A 22,616-nucleotide genomic window follows, 5' to 3' on the forward strand; every position below is an offset into this window, starting at 1 on the left:
TTAAAAGCAAGATATACATATACTAAATTATTGCTGATGTATCAGATTTTTTTTTAACTTGTTGAATCACTACAATTCTTGCTCTTTCTGAAAGCTGACATTTATTAAACATGCAGTTTTCCCATGTTCCTTATGTTATTTATAATTTCAGGGGTTTCACCTAAGTCAGACTAATACAGTGATTACTCTCAACTGATCTTTTTTTTTTTTAACATCTTTATTGGAGTATAATTGCTTTACAATGTTGTGTTAGTTTCTGCTGTATAACAAAGTGAATCAGCTATACGTATACATAAATCCCCATATGTCCTCCCTCTTGTGTCTCCATCCCATCCTCTCCCTATCCCACCCCTCTAGGTGGTCACAAAACACCAAGCTGATCTCCCTGTGCTATGCGGCTGCTTCCCCCAGCTATCTATTTTATATTTGGTAGTATATATAAGTCCATGCCACTCTCTCACTTCGTCACACCTTACCCTTCCCCCTCCCCGTGTCCTCAAGCCCATTCTCCACATCTGCGTCTTTATTCCTGTCCTGCCCCTAGGTTCTTCAGAACCATTTTTTTTTTTTTTGGTTCCATATATATGTGTTAGCATACAGCATTTATTTTTCTCTTTCTGACTTACTTCACTCTGTATGACAGTCTCTAGGTCCATCCATCTCACTACAAATAACTCAATTTTGTTTCTTTTTATGGCTGTAGTATAATATTATATATATATATATATATATATATATATATATATATATATATATATATATATATATATATATATATATACACAATGTTCCATTGTATATATGTGCCACATCATCTTTATCCATTCATCTGTCGATGGACACTTAGGTTGTTTCCATGTCCTGGCTATTGTAAATAGAGCTGCAATTAACATTGTGGTACATGACTCTTTTTGAATTATGGTTTTCTCAGGATATATGCCCAGTAGTGGGATTGCTGGGTCGTATGGTAGTTCTATTTTTAGTTTTTTAAGGAACCTCCATATTGTTCTCCATAGTGGCTGTATCAACTTACATTCCCACCAACAGTGCAAGAGGGTTCCCTTTTCTCCACACCCTCTCCAGCATTTATTGTTTGTAGATTTTTTCATGATGGTCATTCTGACTGGTGTGAGGTGATACCTCATTGTAGTTTTGATTTGCATTTCTCTAATGATTAGTGATGTTGAGCATCCTTTCATGTGTTTGTTTGCAATCTGTATATCTTCTTTGGAGAAATGTCTATTTAGGTCTTCTGCCCATTTTTGGATTGGGTTGTTTGCTTTTTTGATATTGAGTTGCATGAGTTGTTTGTATGTTTTGGAGATTAATCCTTTGTCAGTTGCTTCATTTGCAAATATTTTCTCCTATTCTGAGGGTTGTCTTTTCATCTTGTTTATGGTTTCCTTTGCTGTGCAAAAGCTTTGAAGTTTCATTAGGTCCCATTTGTTTATTTTTGTTCTTATTTCCATTTCTCTAGGAGGTGGGTCAAAAAGGATCTTGCTGTGATTTATGTCATAGAGTGTTCTGCCTATGTTTTCCTCTAAGAGTTTGATGGTGTCTGGCCTTACATTTAGGTCTTTAATCCATTTTGAGTTTATTTTTGTGTATGGTGTTAGGGAGTGTTCTAATTTCATTCTTTTACATGTAGCTGTCCAGTTTTCCCAGCACCACTTATTGAAGAGGCTGTCTTTTCTCCACTGTATATCCTTGCCTCCTTTGTCAAAAATAAGGTGACCATAGGTGTGTGGGTTTATCTCTGGGCTTTCTATCCTGTTCCATTGATCTCTATTTCTGTTTTTGTGCCAGTACCATACTGTCTTGATTACTGTAGCTTTGTAGTATAGTCTGAAGTCAGGGAGCCTGATTCCTCCAGCTCTGTTTTTCTTTCTCAAGATTGCTTTGGCTCTTTGGGTTCTTCTGTGTTTCAATACAAATTGTGAAATTTTTTGTTCTAGTTCTGTGAAAAATGCCATTAGTAGCTTGATAGGGATTGCATTGAATCTGTAGATTGCTTTGGGTAGCATAGTCATTTTCACAATGTTGATTCTTCCAATCCAAGAACATGGTATATATCTCCATCTGTTGGTGTCATCTTTAATATCTTTCATCAGTGTCTTATAATTTTCTGCATACAGTTCTTTTGTCTCCTTAGGTAGGTTTATTCCTAGATATTTTATTCTTTTTGTTGCAATGGTAAATGGGAGTGTTTTCTTAATTTCTCTTTCAGATTTTTCATCATTAGTGTATAGGAATGCAAGAGATTTTTGTGCATTAATTTTGCACCCTGCTACTTTACCAGATTCATTGATTAGCTCTAGTAGTTTTCTGGTTACATCTTTAGGATTCTCTATGTATAGCATCAGGTCATCTGCAAACTGTGACAGCTTTATTTCTTCTTCTCTTATTTGGATTCCTTTTATTTCTTTTTCTTCTCTGATTGCGGTGGCTAAAACTTCCAAAACTGTGTTGAATAATAGTGGTGAGAGTGGGCAACCTTGTCTTGTTCGTGATCTTAGTGGAAATGGTTTCAGTTTTTCACCATTGAGAATGATGTTGGCTGTGGGTTTGTCATATATGGCCTTTATTATGTTGAGGAAAGTTCCCTCTATGCCTACTTTCTGGAGGGTTTTTTTATCATACGTGGGTGTTGAATTTTGTCAAAAGCTTTTACTGCATCTATAGAGATGATCATATGGTTTTTCTCCTTCAATTTGTTAGTATGGTTTATCACATTGATTGATTTGCGTATATTAAAGAATCCTTGCATTCCTGGGATAAACCCCAGTTGATCATGGTGTATTATCCTTTAAATGTTCTGTTGGATTTTGTTTGCTAGTATTTTGTTGAGGATTTTTGCATCTATGTTCGTCAGTGATATTGGCCTGTAGTTTTCTTTCTTTGTGACATCTTTGTCTGGTTTTGGTATCCGGGTGATGGTGGCCTCGTAGAATGAGTTGGGGAGTGTTCCTCCCTCTGCTATATTTTGGAAGAGTTTGAGAAGGATAGGTGTTAGCTCTTCTCTAAATGTTTGATAGAATTCGCCTGTAAAGCCATCTGGTCCTGGGCTTTTGTTTGTTGGAAGATTTTTAATCCTAGTTTCAATTTCAGTGCTTGTGATTGGTCTGTTCATATTTTCTATTTCTTCCTGGTTCAGTCTCTGAAGATTGTACTTTTCTAAGAATTTGTCCATTTCTTCCAGGTTGTCCATTTTATTGGCATATAATTGCTTGTAGTAATCTCTCATGATGCTTTGTATTTCTGCAGTGTCAGTTGTTACTTCTCCTTTTTCCATTCTAATTCTATTGATTTGAGTCTTCTCCCTTTTTTTCTTGATGAGTCTGGCTAATGGTTTATCAATTTTGTTTATATTCTCAAATCACCAGCTTTTAGTTTTATTGATCTTTGCTATCATTTCCTTCATTTCTTTTCCATTTATTTCTGATCTGATCTTTATGATTTTTTTCCTTCTGCTAACTTTGGGGTTTTTTTGTTCTTCTTTCTCTAATTGCTTTAGGTTTAAGGTTAGGTTGTTTATTTGAGATGTTTCTTGTTTCTTGAGGTAGGATTGTGTTGCTATTAACTTCCCTCTTAGAACTGCTTTTGATGCATCCCATAGGTTTTGAGTCGTCGTGTTTTCATTGTCATTTGTTTCTAGGTATTTTTTTGATCTCCTCTTTGATTTCTTCAGTGATCACTTCGTTATTAAGTAGTGTATTGTGTAGCCTCCATGTGTTTGTATTTTTACAGATTTTTTTTCCTGTAATTGATATCTAGTCTCATAGCATTGTGGTCGGAAAACATCCTTGATACGATTTCAATTTTCTTAAATTTACCAAGGCTTGATTTCTGACCCAAGGTGTAATCTATCCTGGAGAGTGGTCCATGAGCACTTGAGAAGAAAGTGTATTCTGTTGTTTTTGGATGAAATGTCCTGTAAATATCAATTAAAAGTCCATCTTGTTTCATGTATCATTTAAAGCTTGTGTTTCCTTATTTATTTTCATTTTGGATGATCTGTCCATTGGTGAAAGTGGGGTGTTAATGTCCCCTACTATGATTGTGTTACTGTTGATTTCCCCTTTTATGGCTGTTAGCATTTGCCTTAATTATTGAGGTGCTCCTATGTTGGGTGCATAAATATTTACAATTGTTATATCTTCTTCTTGGATTGATCCCTTGATCATTATATAGTGTCCTTCTTTGTCTCTTTTAATTGTCTTTATTTTAAAGTCTATTTTGTCTGATATGAGAATTGCTACTCCAGCTTTCTTTTGATTTCCATTTGCATAGAATATCTTTTTCCATTCCCTCACTTTCAGTCTATATGTGTCCCTAGGTCTGAAGTGGGTCTCTTGTAGACAGCACATATATGGGTCTTGTTTTTGTATCCATTCAGCGAGCCTGTGTCTTTTGGTTGGAGCATTTAATCCATCTACGTTTAAGGTAGTTATCGATATGTATGTTCCTATTACCATTTTCTTGATTGTTTTGGGTTTGTTATTGTAGGTCTTTTCCTCCTCTTCTGTTTCCTGCCTAGAGAAGTTCCTTTAGCATTTGTTATAAAGCTGGTTTGTGGTGCTGAATTCTCTTAGCTTTTGCTTCTCTGTAAAGCTTTTAATTTCTCTGTCAGATCTGAATGAGATCCTTGCTGGGTAGAGTAATTTGGTTGTAGGTTTTTCCCTTTCTTCACTTTAAATATGTCCTGCTACTCCCTTCTGGCTTTCACAATTTCTGCTGAAAGATCAGCTCTTAATCTTATGGGGATTCCCTTGTATGTTATTTGTTGTTTTTCCCTTGCTGCTTTTAATATTTTTTTTTGTATTTAAGTTTTAATAGTTTGATTAATATGTGTCTTGGTGTGTTTCTCCTTGGATTTATCCTGTATGGGACTCTCTGCACTTCCTGGACTTGACTATTTCCTTTCCCATATTAGGGAAGTTTACAACTATAATCTCTTCAAATATTTTCTCAGTACCTTTCTATTTCTCTTCTTCTTCTGGGACCCCTATAATTCGAATGTTGGGGCGTTTCATGTTTTCCCAGAGGTCTCTAAGACTGTCCTCAGTTCTTTTCATTCTTTTTTCTTTATTCTGCTCTGTGGTAGTTATTTCCACTATTTTATCTTCCAGGTCACTTATCCGTTCTTCTGCCTCAGTTATTCTGCTATTGATTCCTTCTAGAGAATTTTTAATTCATTTATTGTGTTGTTCATCATTGTTTGTTTGCTCTTTAGTTCTTCTAGGTCCTTGTTAAACGTTTCTTGTATATTCTCCATTCTATTTCCAAGATTTTGGATCATCTTTAGTACCATTATTCTGAATTCTTTTTCAGGTAGACTGCCTATTTCCTCTTCATTTTTTGGTCTGGTGGGTTTTACGTTGCTCCTTCATCTTCTGTGTGTTTCTCTGTCTTCTCATTTTGCTTAACTTACTGTGTTTGGGGTCTCCTTTTTGCAGGCTGCAGGTTCGTAGTTCCCGTTGTTTTTGGTGTCTGCCCCCAGTGGCTAAAGTTGGTTCAGTGTGTTGTGTAGGCTTCCTGGTGGAGGGGACTGGTGCCTGTGTTCTGGTGGATGAGGCTGGATCTTGTCTTTCTAGTGGGGAGGACCGCATCTGGTGGTGTGTTTTGGGGTGTCTGTGACCTTATTATGTTTTTAGGCAGCCTCTCTGCTAATGGTTGTGGTTGTGTTCCTGTCTTGCTAGTTGTTTGGCATAGGGTGTCCAGCACTGTAGCTTCCTGGTTGTTGAGTGGAGCTGGGTCTTAACGTTAAGATGGAGATCTCTGGGAGAGCTTTTTTCATTTGATAATACATGGAGCTGGGAGGTCTCTTGTGGACCAACGTCCAGTACTCAGCTCTCCCACCTCAGAGGCACAGGCCTGACACCCGGCCGGAGCACCAAAACCCTGTCAGACATACAGTTCAGAAGAAAAGGGAGAAAAAAAGAAAGAAAGAAAGAAAGAAATAAAATAAAAAGAAATAAACTTATTAAAATAAAAATAACTTTTTAATTATTAAAAATAAAAAAATTTTAAAGTAATTTTTAAAAAGAAAAAAAAAAAGAAGAGAGCAACCAGACCAAAAAACAAATCCACCAATGATAACAAGCACTGAAAACTATACTAAAAAAATAAATAAATAAATAAATAAATGGACAGACAGAACCCTAGGACAAATGGTAAAAGCAAAGCTATACAGACAAAATCACACAAAGAAGCATACATATACACACTCACAAAAAGAGAAAAAGGAAAAAAAAATATCTATATATTAAAAAAAAAAGGAAGAGAGCAACCAAATCAATATACAAATCTACCAATGATAATAAACTCTAAATACTAAACTAAGATAAACATAAACCCAGAAACCAGTCAGTCACATACAGCAAACCCCAAGTCTACAGTTGCTCCCAAAGTCCACTGCCTCAATTTTGGGATGATTCGTTGTCTATTCAGGTATTCCACAGATGCAGGGTACATCAAGTTGATTGTGGAGATTTAATCTGCTGTTCCTGAGGCTGCTGGGAGAGATTTCCCTTTCTCTTCTTTGTTCGCACAGCTCCTGGGGTTCAGCTTTGGATTTGGCCCTGCCTCTGCATGTAGGTTGCCTGAGGGTGTCTGTTCTTCGCCCAGACAGGACAGGGCTAAAGGAGCAGCTGATTCGGGGGCTCTGGCTCACTCAGGCGTGGGGGAGGGAAGGGTACGGATGCGGGGCGAGCCTGCGGTGGCAGAGGTGGGAGTGACATTGCAGCAGCCTGGGGCACGCCGTGCGTTCTCCCGGGGAAGTTGTCCCTGGATCACGGGACCCTGGCAGTGGCGGGCTGCACAGGCTCCCGGCAGGGGCGGTGTGGATAGTGAACTGTGCTCACACACGGGCTTCTTGGTGGCGGCAGCAGCAGCCTTAGCGTCTCATGCCCGTCTCTGGGGTCCATGCTGATAGCCGCTTCTCACTCCCGTCTCTGGAGCTCGTTTAGGCTGTTCTCTGAATCCCCTCTCCTCGCGCACCAGGAAACACAGAGGCAAGAAAAGTCTCTTGCCTCTTCCGCATCTCCAGACATTTTCCAGGACTCCCTCCCAGCTAGCCATGGCGCACTAGCCCCCTTCAGGCTGTGTTCACGCAGCCAACCCCAGTCCTCTCCCTGGGATCCGACCTCCGAAGCCTGAGCTCAGCTCCTAGCCCCTGCCCGCCCCAGCGGGGGAGCAGACAAGCCACTCGGGCTGGTGAGTGCTGCTCGGCACCGATCCTCTGTGCGGGAATCTCTCCTCTTTGCCCTCTGCACCCCTGTTGCTGCGCTCTCCTCCGTGGCTCCGAAACTTCCCCCCCACCTGTCTCTGCCAGTGTAGGGGCTTCCTAGTGTGTGGATGCTTTTCCTCCTTCACGTTCCCTCCTAGAGGTGCAGGTCCCGTCCCTATTCTTTTGTCTCTGTTTTTTCTTTTTTCTTTTGCCCTACCCAGGTACGTGGGGAGTTTCTTGTCTTTTGGGAAGAAACTGAGGTCTGAGGTCTGAGGTCTTCTGCCAGCGTTCAGTAGGTGTTTTGTAGGAGTTGTTCCACATGTAGATGTATTTCTGATGTATTTGTGGGGAGGAAGGTGATCTCCATGTCTTACTCGTCCGCCATCTTGAAGGTTCAGTCAACTGATCTATACACTGGAAAAGATGTCACCTACTGTCTGTAGTATCTAGAGATCATTAACTTATTCCTTTCCATGCAGACAAAAGAAGTGAAAAATGTGAAGAATAGGCTTTTTGTAAAAGTCTAATTATTTATTTATAACCTACGAAAGGCCAGTGATAATAATATGACGGCAACGAAGGAGGATGATTAACTGAGCCTTCTGCACCTGGAGACCAATTGGCATGGGACCCCATCCACCTTTGGTTGTCTTAAGCAGTTCAACATATATTTCTAATCTTGTACAGCAATGAGATTAAAGTCCTTATGTTACTGTAAGTACTTTGGTTTAAGAATTTAACTTCTTAAAATATCATTTCAGAAATGGCTTAGAGTATCCATAGAGGTGATTTTAAAAGTTTTATTTTATATATTGTATGGATTGCTGTCTCATGAACATGGCGTATTATTTAGAAAAGATAATAGGGCAAAAAACAATACAAACCCCACCAGATATCTACAAAAGGACTAAGAGGAAAATAAAATTTGGTTACCAGACAAGACAGTATCAAGGCAATGTGAAAGAGATGTGCAAAAAAATAAATAATTCAGGCAATTGGGTATTTGGGTTATGCAATTATTAATAACCAATTTGACTACTTCCACACCACACTAATATACGGTGATCTTCTGGTTATTGTAAGAGCAAAGAAATGTAATCTATGAATGAAGCTACTCTGGACCACCTACTGTAGATACTAAATAGGCCAGAATTCATCCTGTGTGTGAAAAAGCAGCATCTGTAAATTTAATTCAATAGAAAATGTCAATGTCTTCCTCACAGTGAGAATTTCAGCCATGTCTTCCCAGTGTGAGTCATGTCTTATTGCTCTACTATATTCAGAATTTGTACTAATTCTGACAGAAGTTGAAACTAATGTGTACACTTTATGTTTACTCAACATAAGGGCCTTCTTACAGAGATGGTGAAAACTGATAGTTTAAGCAACCAAAGCAAATGAATAGACAAAAGTATTTTTTTAAAGCACTCATTTACGTTGCTAGAGCTACAAGGGTGATCAGAAGCATCTGTCACCCCATGGATGTCAAGATCGATCCATGCTATGTGCTCGCTGTTTGGATGACAATGACCTTCCCAGAGAGAGGAGTCACATCACTGAGTTAAGACTGAGATTTTCACATCTTTATTACAACAAGTTTCCTGAGGAGTTCAACAAGGCAATGTTGCTAACTTAGCTTACTTAATACGTACAAAAATGCAATAAAATTTACACAACTTGAAAATATTCTGAAGTCAGATTTTGCTCTGATTGGCTACCCAATTAGGGCAAATTATTAAGATTTTTACTAACAATAATCTGAAACATAAAAATTAAGTTTGGGTTTAAAAACAATTCTTGGAATGATCATAATCTATGATGCCTCTTGACTGGACAGTAATAAAAAGATACAGAGCACTAGAATTGAACTTTGGCTGTTTTGACTCATACTAACGTCATATATCTTGCCAGAATAAACTCTTTTTTTAAAGTGCTTTGCACATTATGCAACTATAGAGGTTAGTACATTTTTCAGATATAAACACAATGACATATTGCTGAAGCTTGCTTCTTCTGGAATTTGAAGTCATTTCAAATACTGAATGAGAATATATTTACCATATCATAAAATATAACTTCATCAAAGTGAGACTCCAAGACCTCCTATCCTTCTCTGAACTGCTAAAGTCCACTATTTGATAGGATTGGATGACGCTTATGGGCCTAAAAGTTAAGCAAAACTCTTAGCTACCTAGAGAAAGAAGAGACTCTTAGAGTCAAAATGTGGATGAGAAACAAAGTAACAAAACAGCCAGAAATGATGATTTGGAAAGTAGCAATTTTGGCATAAATATCTTGAGAGTCACTATGGACCACAAGTTGAATATGAATATGCAAAATAGCAATGAAAACAAAAATGCCATATTAGGATGTGCTAAAGAGAATACAACAGACAGATCTGTTGTGGTTCTGTACCATGAAGACTGTCTTTTGCCAAAGCTCTTTGCAATCCCGGGATGGCCTAAGAGCAGTGGTTAAACACAGCCAGATAGTTCTATCTTTCACTGCGGTGGAAAGACCTCCCTGGCTTGGAACTCTGCCTTTAAAATTGTGGGCATAGTTCAGAAGGCAAGTGCTGGTTAAAGGGATTCTGAAAAAAAGGACTGTTTTCATTATGCATTAAGGCAGCCTTTCAAACACAAGAACCCAAATAACAGCAGCAAATATTTGGTGAACCTCAACCCCCCCTCAGTTTATATGCGGGGAGTAAGATACAGTTTTCATTCTTTGTTTCTTTCCTGGAATAAAACATCAGGTGCCGTGGAAGAGCTGAGGGCTCCTAATTTGCTAGATTGCTTTAAAGGTCAGAATTGGAAAATTAAGGATTAAATGGAGATTGATTTTACGTGAGTGGGAGCGATAACTAGGCCCTTCTGCATTTTGCACCATTGCTTCTAGCAGGAGGATGTCAACAAATATCACGTAGAATGTCATCTCTGATGACTGGTGGTGGCCTCCTGGGAGCTGCGTTGAGGACACGAGCCCTGGTCCGGCTGGCAGGAAAGATCCTGAGTGTGAGGAAGGGTACCTGCCTCGGGCACAGACAGAGCCTATTGCTGTTCTGCTTGTTCCAAACAACCTTAAAGATCTCAGAGACACAGAAGGTGGCAGAGGAGGCCCAGCTGCACACATCTATCCATACATCACATGCAAGGGAGTTGTGGTGAGAACAGGGATGAGCCGTGGGGAAATGCGAACAAGCAGTTGATTTTCTCCGAGAAGGAAAACAGTTGCTCTTTCACTGAGAATTCCACTCCTCCATCACCTGGCCAACTCAGGGTCAACACGTCACCAAACAGCATCCCTTCAGGACTGTGGGCTCTCACACTGTGTCTCATGGCAGGTGGAAATGAGCTTACCCACCCCCTGGGATGGTGTCCACATTGAAACACTTGCTTTGTTTGCTGTCTTTTCCATGACATAACTCAACTTGAGCAAAGTTCCCACTGAAAGTAATTGACCTATCAGAGAACTTAACTCATGAGAGGAAATTATCCAAAGCTATCTAGGTCGCAAGGTGACCCAGAAGGAAACCATAGACAGCTTCCTGATTTGTACCCTGAGGAATGAAGCAGAAAGGTAACAAGGACTTGAGAGCGTGGCCAGGGTAATGGTACAGTCATCTAGAGGTTGGCTGAGCGGAGGGAACACCCACTGATAAGCGCTGACTGCATGTTATGGTTCCTCCACCCTCAGCAGCCACGCCTTTGCCTAGCACTTCTCAATCGAGCATTCTTCCAAGTACAGGTGATGCACTGGGCGTTGGAAGAGTGGGCGCTGGAAGCAACAGCAAAAGGTTCTTGTGTTTACGTTGATTTGAAATTAATTAAATTCGGATCCTCTTCATCCTCTGCTGGCAGGCCCAGCAGGCTCCCTCCGGGGCTGCTTTCTCTTGGAAAACATTAGCACGATTCCGTTTCAGGATTCATTGTCACTGCAAAAAACAGAACAATAGTGTATTTCCAAGAAGCTACTGAGAGCTGGTCACTCGGCTATGGAGGTGACTCAGGAGAACATAAGCAGTCAGGGAGCCGACGGTGTCCAGATTACAATTTCTGAAACAAAGGTCAGTTCAGTTTGGATTTTATATCTGAACCCTGAGGAGGAAATCTAGGAAAGCCAAGAAATAATCCCTAGCTCTAGTTGTAATATCCTTCCCCAGGGCTGATGTGGAGAGAACCAGATGGGGCCGGGGTTCCCCCTTTAAAGAAATCGAATCCCATTCTCTATGAGTAGATGCCAAACTGCCTTTCTTTTTCCTAAAAAAAAAATTTCAATATGTTATTTTCTCTCAAGGGTTTGTGGTCCTGGCGTGTTTTCAAAAGTCCATTTTCCCCCCATGCACAGAGGATCTGGAAGTGCCTTCTCAGTGTCATTTAGAATTCGATCATCAGGCATCTTGAGGTGTGAGTAGACATAAATTATGGACATGGTGTGTGGACATAACCATGCTAGCGGGCTAATTTCTGCTTTTGTTTCTCACTTGGCTCTCTCAGCCACAGATCTGGCTCTGTAGCTCTTTCCCAGTGAGACCATGTCTCCACCCAAGTCTCCTGGAAAGCAGACTGCTTGACCTCCCTTGCCTCCACCTACTTTTTAAAAATTTTGTGTCCTTTCACCCAAATTCTAGCATGTCTCTACTTGAAGTGACCTGTGTTTCCAAGGAAGTGCCTGAATAATGATCATCAACAGGACCTGGTGTCTCCTTAGCTCAGAGGCTCGTAGAGGCTGCAATAGACCATGTTGTTCTGACTCCTACTTCAGTTCTCGCCTGCTCAGTGATACACCAGGTGTTTCCAGAAGGTCTCTGAAACAACTTGTTAGATGATAGACAGCTAGCTAGCCAGCTAGATGATAGAGAGCCAGCTAGCCAGCTAGATGATAGAGAGCCAGCTAGCCAGCTAGAGGATAGAGAGCCAGCTAGCCAGCTAGAGGATAGAGAGCTAGCTAGCTAGCTAGATGATAGAGAGCCAGCTAGCTAGCTAGCTAGATGATAGAGAGCCAGCTAGCTAGCTAGCTAGATGATAGAGAGCCAGCTAGCTAGCTAGCTAGATGATAGAGAGCTAGCTAGCTAGCTAGATGATAGAGAGCCAGCTAGCTAGCTAGCTAGCTAGATGATAGAGAGATGATAGAGAGGCAGCTAGCCAGCTAGCTAGATGATAGAGAGATGATAGAGAGGCAGCTAGCCAGCTAGCTAGATGATAGAGAGGCAGCTAGCCAGCTAGCTAGATGATAGAGAGGCAGCTAGCCAGCTAGCTAGATGATAGAGAGCCAGCTAGCCAGCTAGCTAGATGATAGAGAGCCAGCTAGCCAGCTAGCTAGATGATAGAGAGCCAGCTAGCCAGCTAGCTAGATGATAGAGAGCTAGCTAGCTAGCTAGATTTATCCAAGAAAGAGGAGGGGAGACATTGTGTGTGTGTTTGTGTGTCTGTGTCTGTGTTGTGAAGACAAGGGGAAGAAGCTGTGACCAGGAAGGATGACCAATGGGAAAGAAAGGGGAAAGCAGACATGGACAAAAGGACAACTTCTGTAGGAAAACTTATTTAATGGAAACCTGACTGAAAATGAAGACATTCTTTATCTGAAGAACAAATGTAACAACCCGTTTCATAAGTCACACTGAACAACTCTTAAACTGGGCAAGGAGGCTTCCTTTCTTGGAAATTGGGTGGTAGCAAGATAATATTTCTGAGATCCAGGAGTTCATCTCTATGGAGCATAAGTCTCTGAAGTGCATGTTTTCCTTTTGTGGCCTTATCTTGACATTTCAGCTACTCTAAGCAGACCAAAATACAAGGCTGTACAGCAATGGACACAATCCCTCTTTTGTCCACAACACTAATCTGTGTCCAGCAGTTAAAATAGAAGTGATTTTTAAAGTTAATTATTATAAAACCAATCCATATTCATTGTTGAAAAAATACAAAATACAAATAAACCAAATAAAAATACTAACAACCTCACTACAGTTAACATTTTGGTATTTATTCTTCTAAACTTTTTTCTGTGATAATGATATATATTCTTTTTGTACAAAAATGGAATCATGCATATTGTGCTGTAATCTGCTTTTCTCACTCTCATTCATATATAGACCTCTTTTCTGGCTAATAAATATACCATATCTTTTTAAGTGGCTATAGAGCACACCATTGTCTCACTATACCAAGAACATTATTTTTAGGCATATCCTTGTTGTTAAACATTTAAGCTATTTCCAATTTATAATTTTTGTTTATTCTAAAAATTGCTACATCTTTGCATGCTTCCAGTTGTTACCTTTGCATAAATATCTAGAAGAGGAATTGCTAGGTTAAAATGTATGCAATTTTAAAGCTTGACCAGCCCATTGTTGAATTACCCCCCTTCCTTAGAAATTTACCTTCTCTTGACACTTTCCTTTCGGGAAATATCCTTTCCCCAACATTCTAATACTGGATATTATTATTTTCAGCTTTTGTAAATTCAATAGGTGAAAATAATCTAATATTTACCTTAACGTATTCTTGGGTTACTTTTTTTTGTTACTAGGAAGACTAAAGTTTTTTTCAAAGCTCTATTGGTAATTTTAATTTCTTCTTTTGCCAAACTGCTTATTAATATTCTTTGCTCATATGGGACATTATCTTTTTATTGATTTATGTATTAAGAATAATAATTCTTTGTTCATCATACATATCACACATACTTTCGCCTAATTTGTCATTTTCCTCCTAATTTTATATTGTGTTTTTGGAAGTATAAAAAATTTGAGTTTTTAGTGTAGTTAAGTCTATCCTTTTCTGATATGGTTTCTGACCGTGTGTCATGCTTTTCAACCAGACCTCACCTTACAGTTATAATATTTACCTTTAATTTTTCTGGATTTTTTTTCTTTCTTTTTCACATATAAACTTATCTGGAGTCTATTTTAATCTAAAGTGTGAGGTCGAGTTCTAAATTTTCCCTCCAAATGTTAGTCAGTTGTCTTAAGATTATTTACTGAATAATCCACTTGCTATGAATTGCTACTTTTATAATATATTAAATGTTTACATATACTTGAGGCTGTTTTGAATATTCTATTCTATGCCAGTAATACTTATTTGGTTCTGGGTGTACACAGTTTTAATTATTGGAGCATGTTCCCTGCAAATCCACCTCCCCACACACAATTGTTCTCTTTCCTTCTTTTAGAATTACCCTGACTATCTGTGCACAATTATTCTTCCAGATGAAATGCTCATTGGGATCTTTAAAAGACTAAGTTGAATTTAAAAGGATAATTTTCACACGGTTGAGTCTTTCATTCAGAAACACAGTATGTCTCTCTCCACTTGTTTATATCTTTGATGTCCCTCCATAAAAATTTGAACAATTTCTTTTTATATTATCCATACATTTTTTGATTAAGTTTTTGCCTAGGTATTTCTCTTCTTGGGCTACTTCTATGGTTGAGCCAAAGCTGTCGTGTGCTCATGGTGGCTTTTTGAGCACAGGGTCAGGTGGGCAGAGCTTAAATCAGGGCTCCGCCACTTTCTCGCTGTGTGACCTTGAGCAAGTTAACATTTCTTAGCCCGTCTCATCTGCAAAACATGCATAATAATACCATGTGCCTTAGAAAGCTGTTGGAAAAAATCAATGAGAAAATGTAGGCGAAGCTCTATGCCACGGGCCTGACCTCCAGACACATGAACGGGCATTCTGATTTTGCTAGACTCCATGCTAGCAAATATTCAGTTAAACACAAGCTTGAACATTGCTTCAAACAGCCAGAGCCTTTAAGAAACCATCTTCCAAAACAAACTTTCAGTTTCTGAGGACAGTGTAACCTAAATGCGGTTTGTTTAGAACACTCTACAAACGTTATGAAGGCTTAGAGTGTGACACTGTCCACCAACCAGAACCCATTCATTTAAAGCATCAAAGAGCACAGGACCTCACGCATGATACGTGTGGAGCTTATGTGCTTAGAGATCTGGGCACTGACAACGTGCCAGGCCCGCCACACCAGAGACAGTCCCAGTGTGGGTACAAGTTGCTTCAGCAGTGGGTCAGCAGGTCATTCCTAGTGTCGCAACTCTCACACGCGACTTTCACCGGTGGTGTGATGGCCAGCGTGCCTGTTAGCAAGTCAGCAACTCGGGACCTGGCTCCCCACCCACGCCCAAGCCTGGAGGCATTATTCTCCCTCACGCTCATTCCTTTATTGAGTTAGGTGTGTTCCCTGCTATCTTTGTGGCTATTTATCATCTCTGTGAAATGATCGAATCAGCCCAGACGTTTCCAGCTCTGGCAAATCCTAGAGTTCCCTGTTAAAAATATCTGGGCAAACTGCCACAGAATTGCAACAAATAAAATCAGCGATCCCGCTTCAAACCTCTATTGCTTGCCTTGATGTTAATTCGTACAGTTTTGGTCACTTATCTGTGACAGCGGCATGAGTGAGTGATTTTTCTCAGAGTGTTATATGTAGATATTTTAAGAATGTGGGGTAGCTTTCCCAAAAGCTGTATAGTAACAAGCCTCCAAACTGTAAAAAACCAATTGAATTGATTAAAAAGCATCATCTGATGATTTTTAAGAAAGCATTCAAGTGGAATGCCACCAGTTAAATGAGGAGGTGCAATTGTAACACCTCGTTTCATAACTGCCCCTTGGTTGCAGTCAGGATCAGATAAGCCATCTTTGTCCTTCTGACCAGTTTACCTTGTAACAATCCCTCTTTCTGACCACAGCTAATGCTGCCTGTCTCCCAAGATGTAATAAACCTATGCTAAACCTTTCTCTAATTATGATGCTCTCTAACTTGGTTTGGGGAGGAATGCAAAGTTCAGCTTAGCACAAAGTCACGGAACAGTTAGATCATGCTCTCTTCCTCTTCATCAATAGAATGTTCCTTCTCCTTCCCGTAAGAGGCCTGCCCAGGTGGAATTATAGAGACGAGAATCTGGATGCCATCAGAGCCAGGCCCAGAATTGGTCCAAGACACATAGATCATGCCCACGGTGTAGACACAATCTGGGCTAGTATTCAAGCAAGGCTGTGGTGTATTGAATTTAGTGCATCTTCCCTCACCCACCACACACAGGCGTAGACACACACACATACACACACCCTTGCATGTTTACCATCTCATTTGAGGTTAGCATCCTGCAGGATTATAAACTGTTACTTTGTATCCCTCATGATACTTAGCTCGGATTTGAGGGAAATCAGTTGGCACTTAATATACTTAATATTTAATACTTGTTGACTTTTAAGTGACTTGAGGGACTAGAGAGAAAAAGAGGAAGGAAACTCATAAAGTAATTGGAAGTGGCCACAGAGATTTACTGGAGTGGAGAGGCCAAAACGGTTCACACAAAACTGCTGTTTTCTTGCAATTCATGGTTCAGTCTTGTCAATGTCTGCACTGCATCAGCCACCGAAGACTTTCATAGTTGGCCTCATGGTGGATGGCTTTCTTGCTACTAAGGGTTCTTTTTAAAAGTTTCTAACTTGTCTTTTCATTTATGGAATACCTCTTTTATTTTAACTAATTAGTCAAAGAAAATGAAAATCCAATTTTAAAAGAAACGCTTCTCTAGATTGAGCTTCATCAAAAATTTGCTGTGCAAACTTGGACAAATCACTTAACCTCTCTGAGTTCCAGGTTTACTCAGATGGATTGTTTCATTTTTAGCTGGTTGTCTTGGCATGACGTGGACAATGCCAGGCACATATTAGGCACTCAGTAAATATATTTGAAAAACTACATTGACGATCATACTTCCTCCAAAAAAAGACAGAGAAGGGAAGAAACAGGGAGAAATTCAAAAAATTCTCTATTAAGCTAACCTGCATTTTCCTGAGAAATACTAAAGTGATATATTTTTATAATATTATTGAGCTCAGACATGAATCATAAAATGAACAATGGAATTATTACAAAAGCAGAACAGGTATACTGTTACTTACCTTCTCTGACTTGGTTAATTTCCTAGGTAATAGTAGCTAGGTATCTAGAATAAATGTCTTATTATTGTTTTTATTACTATACTTTCAAAGTTATAAATCGACTTGGATGAAATCTAATTCTCCCCCAATCTTTCCCAATGCTGTTACTCAACATAAAATCATCACTGTGGCCAACGGGCATAAAGGGAAAGAAGACGTGCGCTTGGTTAATATTTGCAATTCCTTTTCTGTGGTTATTCACCTAAGCTTGCAGAGGCAGAAACACCACGCTTTCAGGAAATTGTCTAGTTATAAAGGCCTCAGGAAGAAGGAAGAGACTGCCCAGACTGTAAGCACCAAGATGAAAGGAATTCCATCTTGTTTTTGCCACTGTCGAGTGGCATTCGAGAAAGTATTGTAAGGATGGGGGTAGACAATAAGGGAGTGAATTCTTTCAAGATAATTTAAACAATAATAAAACCAACTCAATGGATCTGTTTTTTGTTATCAACACACGCTGGCAAGGCTGAACAATGTCAGTGATGAAATTCTCTTCAACTCTAGGGCAGACCTCGGCTCCACCCTGCCCACCCCTTGGACACTGTTCCACTGACACTGTTCCCAGTACCCCATACGTTGCCTGGCACATAACATGTATGAACTATAGGGAAAAATGCTAAGGTGGGAAATAAGGATATAGAATTCCCCTTCCCCCACGATTCCTTTGCTGTCTTTTCCCACTGATTTTTTGAAAACATGAAAACCATACTTTAAACTTCCCATGGTACTTTGTACATCCCTGGTCCTTATTAAATTCCTGTGCTAAATTTCAGATTCCACAGCTCAAGGAAAATGTCCACTCAGTGAGGACAAGGCAAAGTAATGAGGAACTGCTGTCTAATGGGATGTGTGGGAAAAGTCCGGAAAGACCTGAGATTATGGACCTGAACAAGAGAAGGTGAAGGGTTGACGTCTGCACACAATGTAGTGCATTAAGTGTAGGATGGTGACCAGATCACCTCGTTTTTCCCAGGATCAGAGTGGACTTTATGGATAACAGAAGCTCTATGTCACGGTGTCTTTCTAGCATCAAGAAGTAAATGGATTCCAGAAGTCTTAGCTCCCCATCCTCCTGCTAATCTAAGCAGGATGGGGAAGTGTGTTTTCCACTAAGTTCAATCTGCAGTGACTGTTATAAATTTTCTGAAGCATTAGAGTCACCTGTATACTGCTTAGACGGTAGAGGAAGGATGATTCACAGAGGTCAAAACCACTGGGGAACTTTGGACGTAATGATGTGTCAAAACAGGTTAACTGATTGTAACGAAGGTCCCGCTCTGGTGGGGGATGCCAGCAGTGGGGAGGGCTGTGCATGTGGGAGCCAGGGGTACGGGGGGCTTCTATGTACTTTCTGCTCGATTTTGCTGTGAACCTAAAACTGCTCTAAAATAGAAAATCTTAGGAAAAAAAAAAAAAGTCAGGTGGAGAGGATGGCGAGAATTATTGCCAGAGCATAAAAGAATTCATTTCATTTGTGTGGTGCTTTAAAACTTACAAAGTTTTTTTTCTCTCTTGGAATCCTGTTAAACTAGAAGGACAGGTGGCATTATATCCATTTTACAAGAGGAGGAAACTGAAGCTTACAGAGTTAAAGTGACTTGTCTTAGTACAAAGAACAAATGATCATCCAAGTCGGGTCTTGAAACCAGTCTTCTGATTCTAAGCCCAGTGACCATTGCACTCACCACTTGTATCTCTAATGATTCACAAGCTTTCAGAAAAAAAAATCTCCTATCTGTCCTGGATTCGAGATTCAAAGTAAATGTTTCATCAATTATCAATGTAATTAAGACAATAAGAGAAAGAAATATAAATAAAATCACAACAGAAAAGATTATGCAAACTATAAGATACTCCAAACTATGTACCGTTTCAAAAATTCCAGACGGCTAAGAGGACTATTCTGAAATCACCAGCATATTACCTATGCTGGTAATGGATGGGGAACCTAAAGGCTCCAGATCATTACTAGGGGATGAAACAAATTCATGATTTCTCAGGATTGGTAAGCTCCAAAAAGAAGTCCCCAGGGAAACCAGGAGCAAAAATAATGCTCCACATACTAGATGTGCCTGGACCTTAGGACACAGGCTCATTAACCCAAAAGGCAATAAGTTTATGTATATTAATTCTAACTTTTTATAATAATTAAAAATAACTAATACTTATTGAGAGTTAATTTTGTACCAGGATTTGTTCTAAGTGCTTTGTACTTTTCTGAGTTTTTAGTGAATAAAAATTAAATTTGCTCTGCAATATCATGATACCCTTTGAAGTAATCAGACAGTGTCATCAGCACCAAAGACTGGGGACTCGCCACTCTTGGTTCTATAACCCTGGTCCTGGCTTCATCAAGAGGGAATGAGGTGACAGCCTGACAGTTGTCCTGTGAATTAAAACCAGACCAACAGAGGAATGTAGACATTCCCTTTAAAATCAATAATTTAGCATAAAGCAGCTCTCCAAATAGGTTAAGGCTTTTTGCCTTAAAGGCAGAAATGTGGTAGAGCTTATTTCAGAAACCAGCCTCTCAGTATTTCAAAAACATGATTTCTAAGAAGCTTTTAGCACCATACAATTCTATAATGTTAAGCTTCTTCTATGTTGCCAATAATTTCAAGGAAAAAGAGGCAGGTATATAAAAACCAATGACATCTCACATCTTTTGAGGGTGCACATCAGAGATACAGTAATAAGATATTTATAAGGTTTTGGGGGGTGATCTGAGCCCTAAACTGGACACACATAGATGTTCATTTTTAGGTAAAAATGCAAAGGAAATAATTCCTTCGTAATGTCCTCTGTGATACTCCCACTAGCATTCTGTTTTTCTTTCATCTGCTTGTTAATGCCTGATATCTCCTTTAAATAGGATAGACTCTTTTCTGAACCAGTGATGAATTCTAACATGCAAGTACCTGCAGAGGTAACAATGACTGACATCTACAATAAGATGCATATTCTGCATCAGAGCGGAGGTTCACCTCGGTAAGATTGTGGTGGCATGACTTCTTAGGTAAGGCTTAGGGAAAGAAGCAGAACAAGGGTCCGGAAGACAAACATTTGACTGCCCCAATCACTGTCTAATAATCAGTCTTTCCTTGCAATGCTCTGGCTTCAGGAACTGCTTATGACAAGTGACTGCACTCTGGAAACATTTAAGGTGACTGGTGCAGGACCTCTGGTTAACTTGGAAGGAGAGACGGTGGGTGGTCTTTACCCTGCTTTGAAAGTTTATTTTGTTTATTCCGACAGAAATGTAATATCTCAGTTACAGGCTCAGTCAAGTTCCCTACTCGTTGGTCATCTCGGAGTCACCCCATCAGCAATTCTGTGCCCCCCAAATCACAGCAGTGCTCTGTGGAGCAAGTCCCTGACTTACTGAATCATCAATCCTATTTCCTGCGAGCATGTCCCAAGTCCTGACCAAAGGATTCTCTGATCAAAAACACCCAGACACGGTAATTTCTATCCTCACAAAAGATAATATAATGTAAACAAGATTGTGGAAGGCTAAAGGACGCACAGGCCCCAGCGCACTAAAATTTTCTATTAAGCAGAGCCACCTAGTGGTAGAATGGAATATAGGTTTTTAAAAATTCTCATTTAATTTCTCTCATATAACAATCCAATTCAGGCGGGGTTTTCTTTTGTTTTGTTTATGTTCATTTTACTCACTCTTGTTTACAGTTACCCCTTTGAGATTGTCACCTCCATCTGTTTTCCTTACCAAACAGCTACTCATCCAAGGTAAACAAACCTACAGTTTGTCATAATCAGAAAGTTTTAGGACTAAAACAGAAGTCGACTCAACAGTGTCTCTTTAGAAGGGCAAAAAAATGTCACTACTAATTTATTTCTAAAGATAAAGAGTCACTAGGATATTTACTTTGTACCTTTCTATTTTCCATAACTCACACTTCCATTTCTCCATATACCCATGAAAATTGTCACATAAAATTTATAGGCACAGGGACTTCCCTGGTGGTCCAGTGGTAAAGAATCCGCCTTCCAATGCAGGGGACGTGGGTTCCATCCCTGGTTAGGGAACTAAGATCCCCACATGCCGCGGGGCAGCTAAGCCCACACGCCACAACTACTGAGCTGGTGCCCTGAAATACAGAAGAGAAAACCCGCATACCAAAACTAGTGAGAAGCCCGCGTACCACAACAAAGAGCCCATGTGCCGGCAACTAAGACCCGACGCGGCCAAAAATAATAAAATAAATAAATGAATAATAAAGAAATCTTAAAAAAAAATTTACAGGCACAGAGAAGGTGAGCAAAAGTCCTCATCTGTGGTCTCCAATCTCCCCCTCCCAACCATATATAATCTGTGGTAGAAATTAGAAGTACCTTGGGTTGCTGTGGTTTGGTTCCTTTTCTTCCTCTAATGTAGGTAAACACTCATAGTTGGCTAGGACAGAATAAAAGCAAGCTCATTGTTAGTCACTAAAATTCTGTTTTTTATCCACAAAACTCGTGCAGTTGAGCATCACATTTCTCTGATCTGTATGGTTAGTTGTGCAGAGATGGCCTCACCAGGGAGTTTCAGAGGTTAAAAGATTAATGACGGCAAGGCTCTTGAAATGGAAAAAGCACTAACAGCACAGACACAAGACTTCAACGTGCCTCTGGCCCCGTTGGAAAGGGCACAATTCATCACTGCTTGGTTATTCAGTCCCTGAAGAACACCACTGGGGCTCCAAAGGCTAGAATCTGCCTGGATCAGGGTAGATACTGGAATAAAACAGCTTCACCCACGGTCCTGTTGTGTCTGCAGAATGATTTCAGTCCGGAGGCACAACAGGAAGGAAGCCAGTAAAGTGGGGAACAGCCGAGCTTCTTAAAGTCATCAGAATTCTCTCCTATTACACGACTGCTGTTTTCAAGGGGGAGAAATATCAATTGGATCTATCACCTATGTGTCAAAACCACTCTCTGTTTTAGTTGTCAAATGGAAATGCCTTTTTCCAGATTTCTGGTTTTAGTGAGTGTAACAGGATCATGATTTTATATTACAATTATCTCAGTCACAAAAGGAAATACACCAAAATATGAAGAGAGATTGGTTCTGGGTGGTGGAACACTTTTCTTCTTCTTCTTCTTCTTTTTTTTTTTTTTTTTTTTGCATTTTCCAAATTCTACTGTGTATGTATATTATTTTTATAAACTAAAAACAACAAAATGAAACTACTTTAAGGGTTATCTCAATGACCCACCCCTATCCTCAAATGCTTTACAGAACCATTCTTCCCTCAATACTGGACTACGAAAAACTGTTCAAAATTGTACAATTTAGTTAAATGGTTCTCATCTTTTGGAAAGCTTATCTTGATGAGCCTCTGGTACAAAAATTCTAACACCAAGCCTCTGGATTTGAGAACTCCATTGTAGATTGTTGAATCTG

General features: G+C 39.7%; 1 protein-coding gene across 2 annotated transcripts in view; it reads right to left on the reverse strand.

Annotated features, from left to right (window-relative positions):
* Nucleotides 1-8,840: 8,840 nt before the first annotated feature.
* TMEM154 (transmembrane protein 154) overlaps nt 8,841-22,616 on the reverse strand; it is a 44,422-nt gene continuing 30,646 nt past the window's right edge. The window contains exons 6-7 of one of the 2 annotated variants that reach the window (XM_007189419.2): nt 21,563-21,623; nt 8,841-11,162 (exon numbers count right to left, since the gene is read on the reverse strand). In XM_007189419.2, coding sequence (XP_007189481.1) covers nt 11,147-11,162; nt 21,563-21,623 — 77 coding nt within the window. In that variant the 3' untranslated portion in view covers nt 8,841-11,146. Of the gene's footprint in view, nt 11,163-21,199; nt 21,319-21,562; nt 21,624-22,616 lie in introns of those variants that run through there. The other variant, XM_057546994.1, reaches the window with a different exon arrangement.

Source organism: Balaenoptera acutorostrata, chromosome 5 (genome assembly GCF_949987535.1).
Source record: "Balaenoptera acutorostrata chromosome 5, mBalAcu1.1, whole genome shotgun sequence".
Lineage (NCBI taxonomy): Eukaryota > Metazoa > Chordata > Mammalia > Artiodactyla > Balaenopteridae > Balaenoptera > Balaenoptera acutorostrata.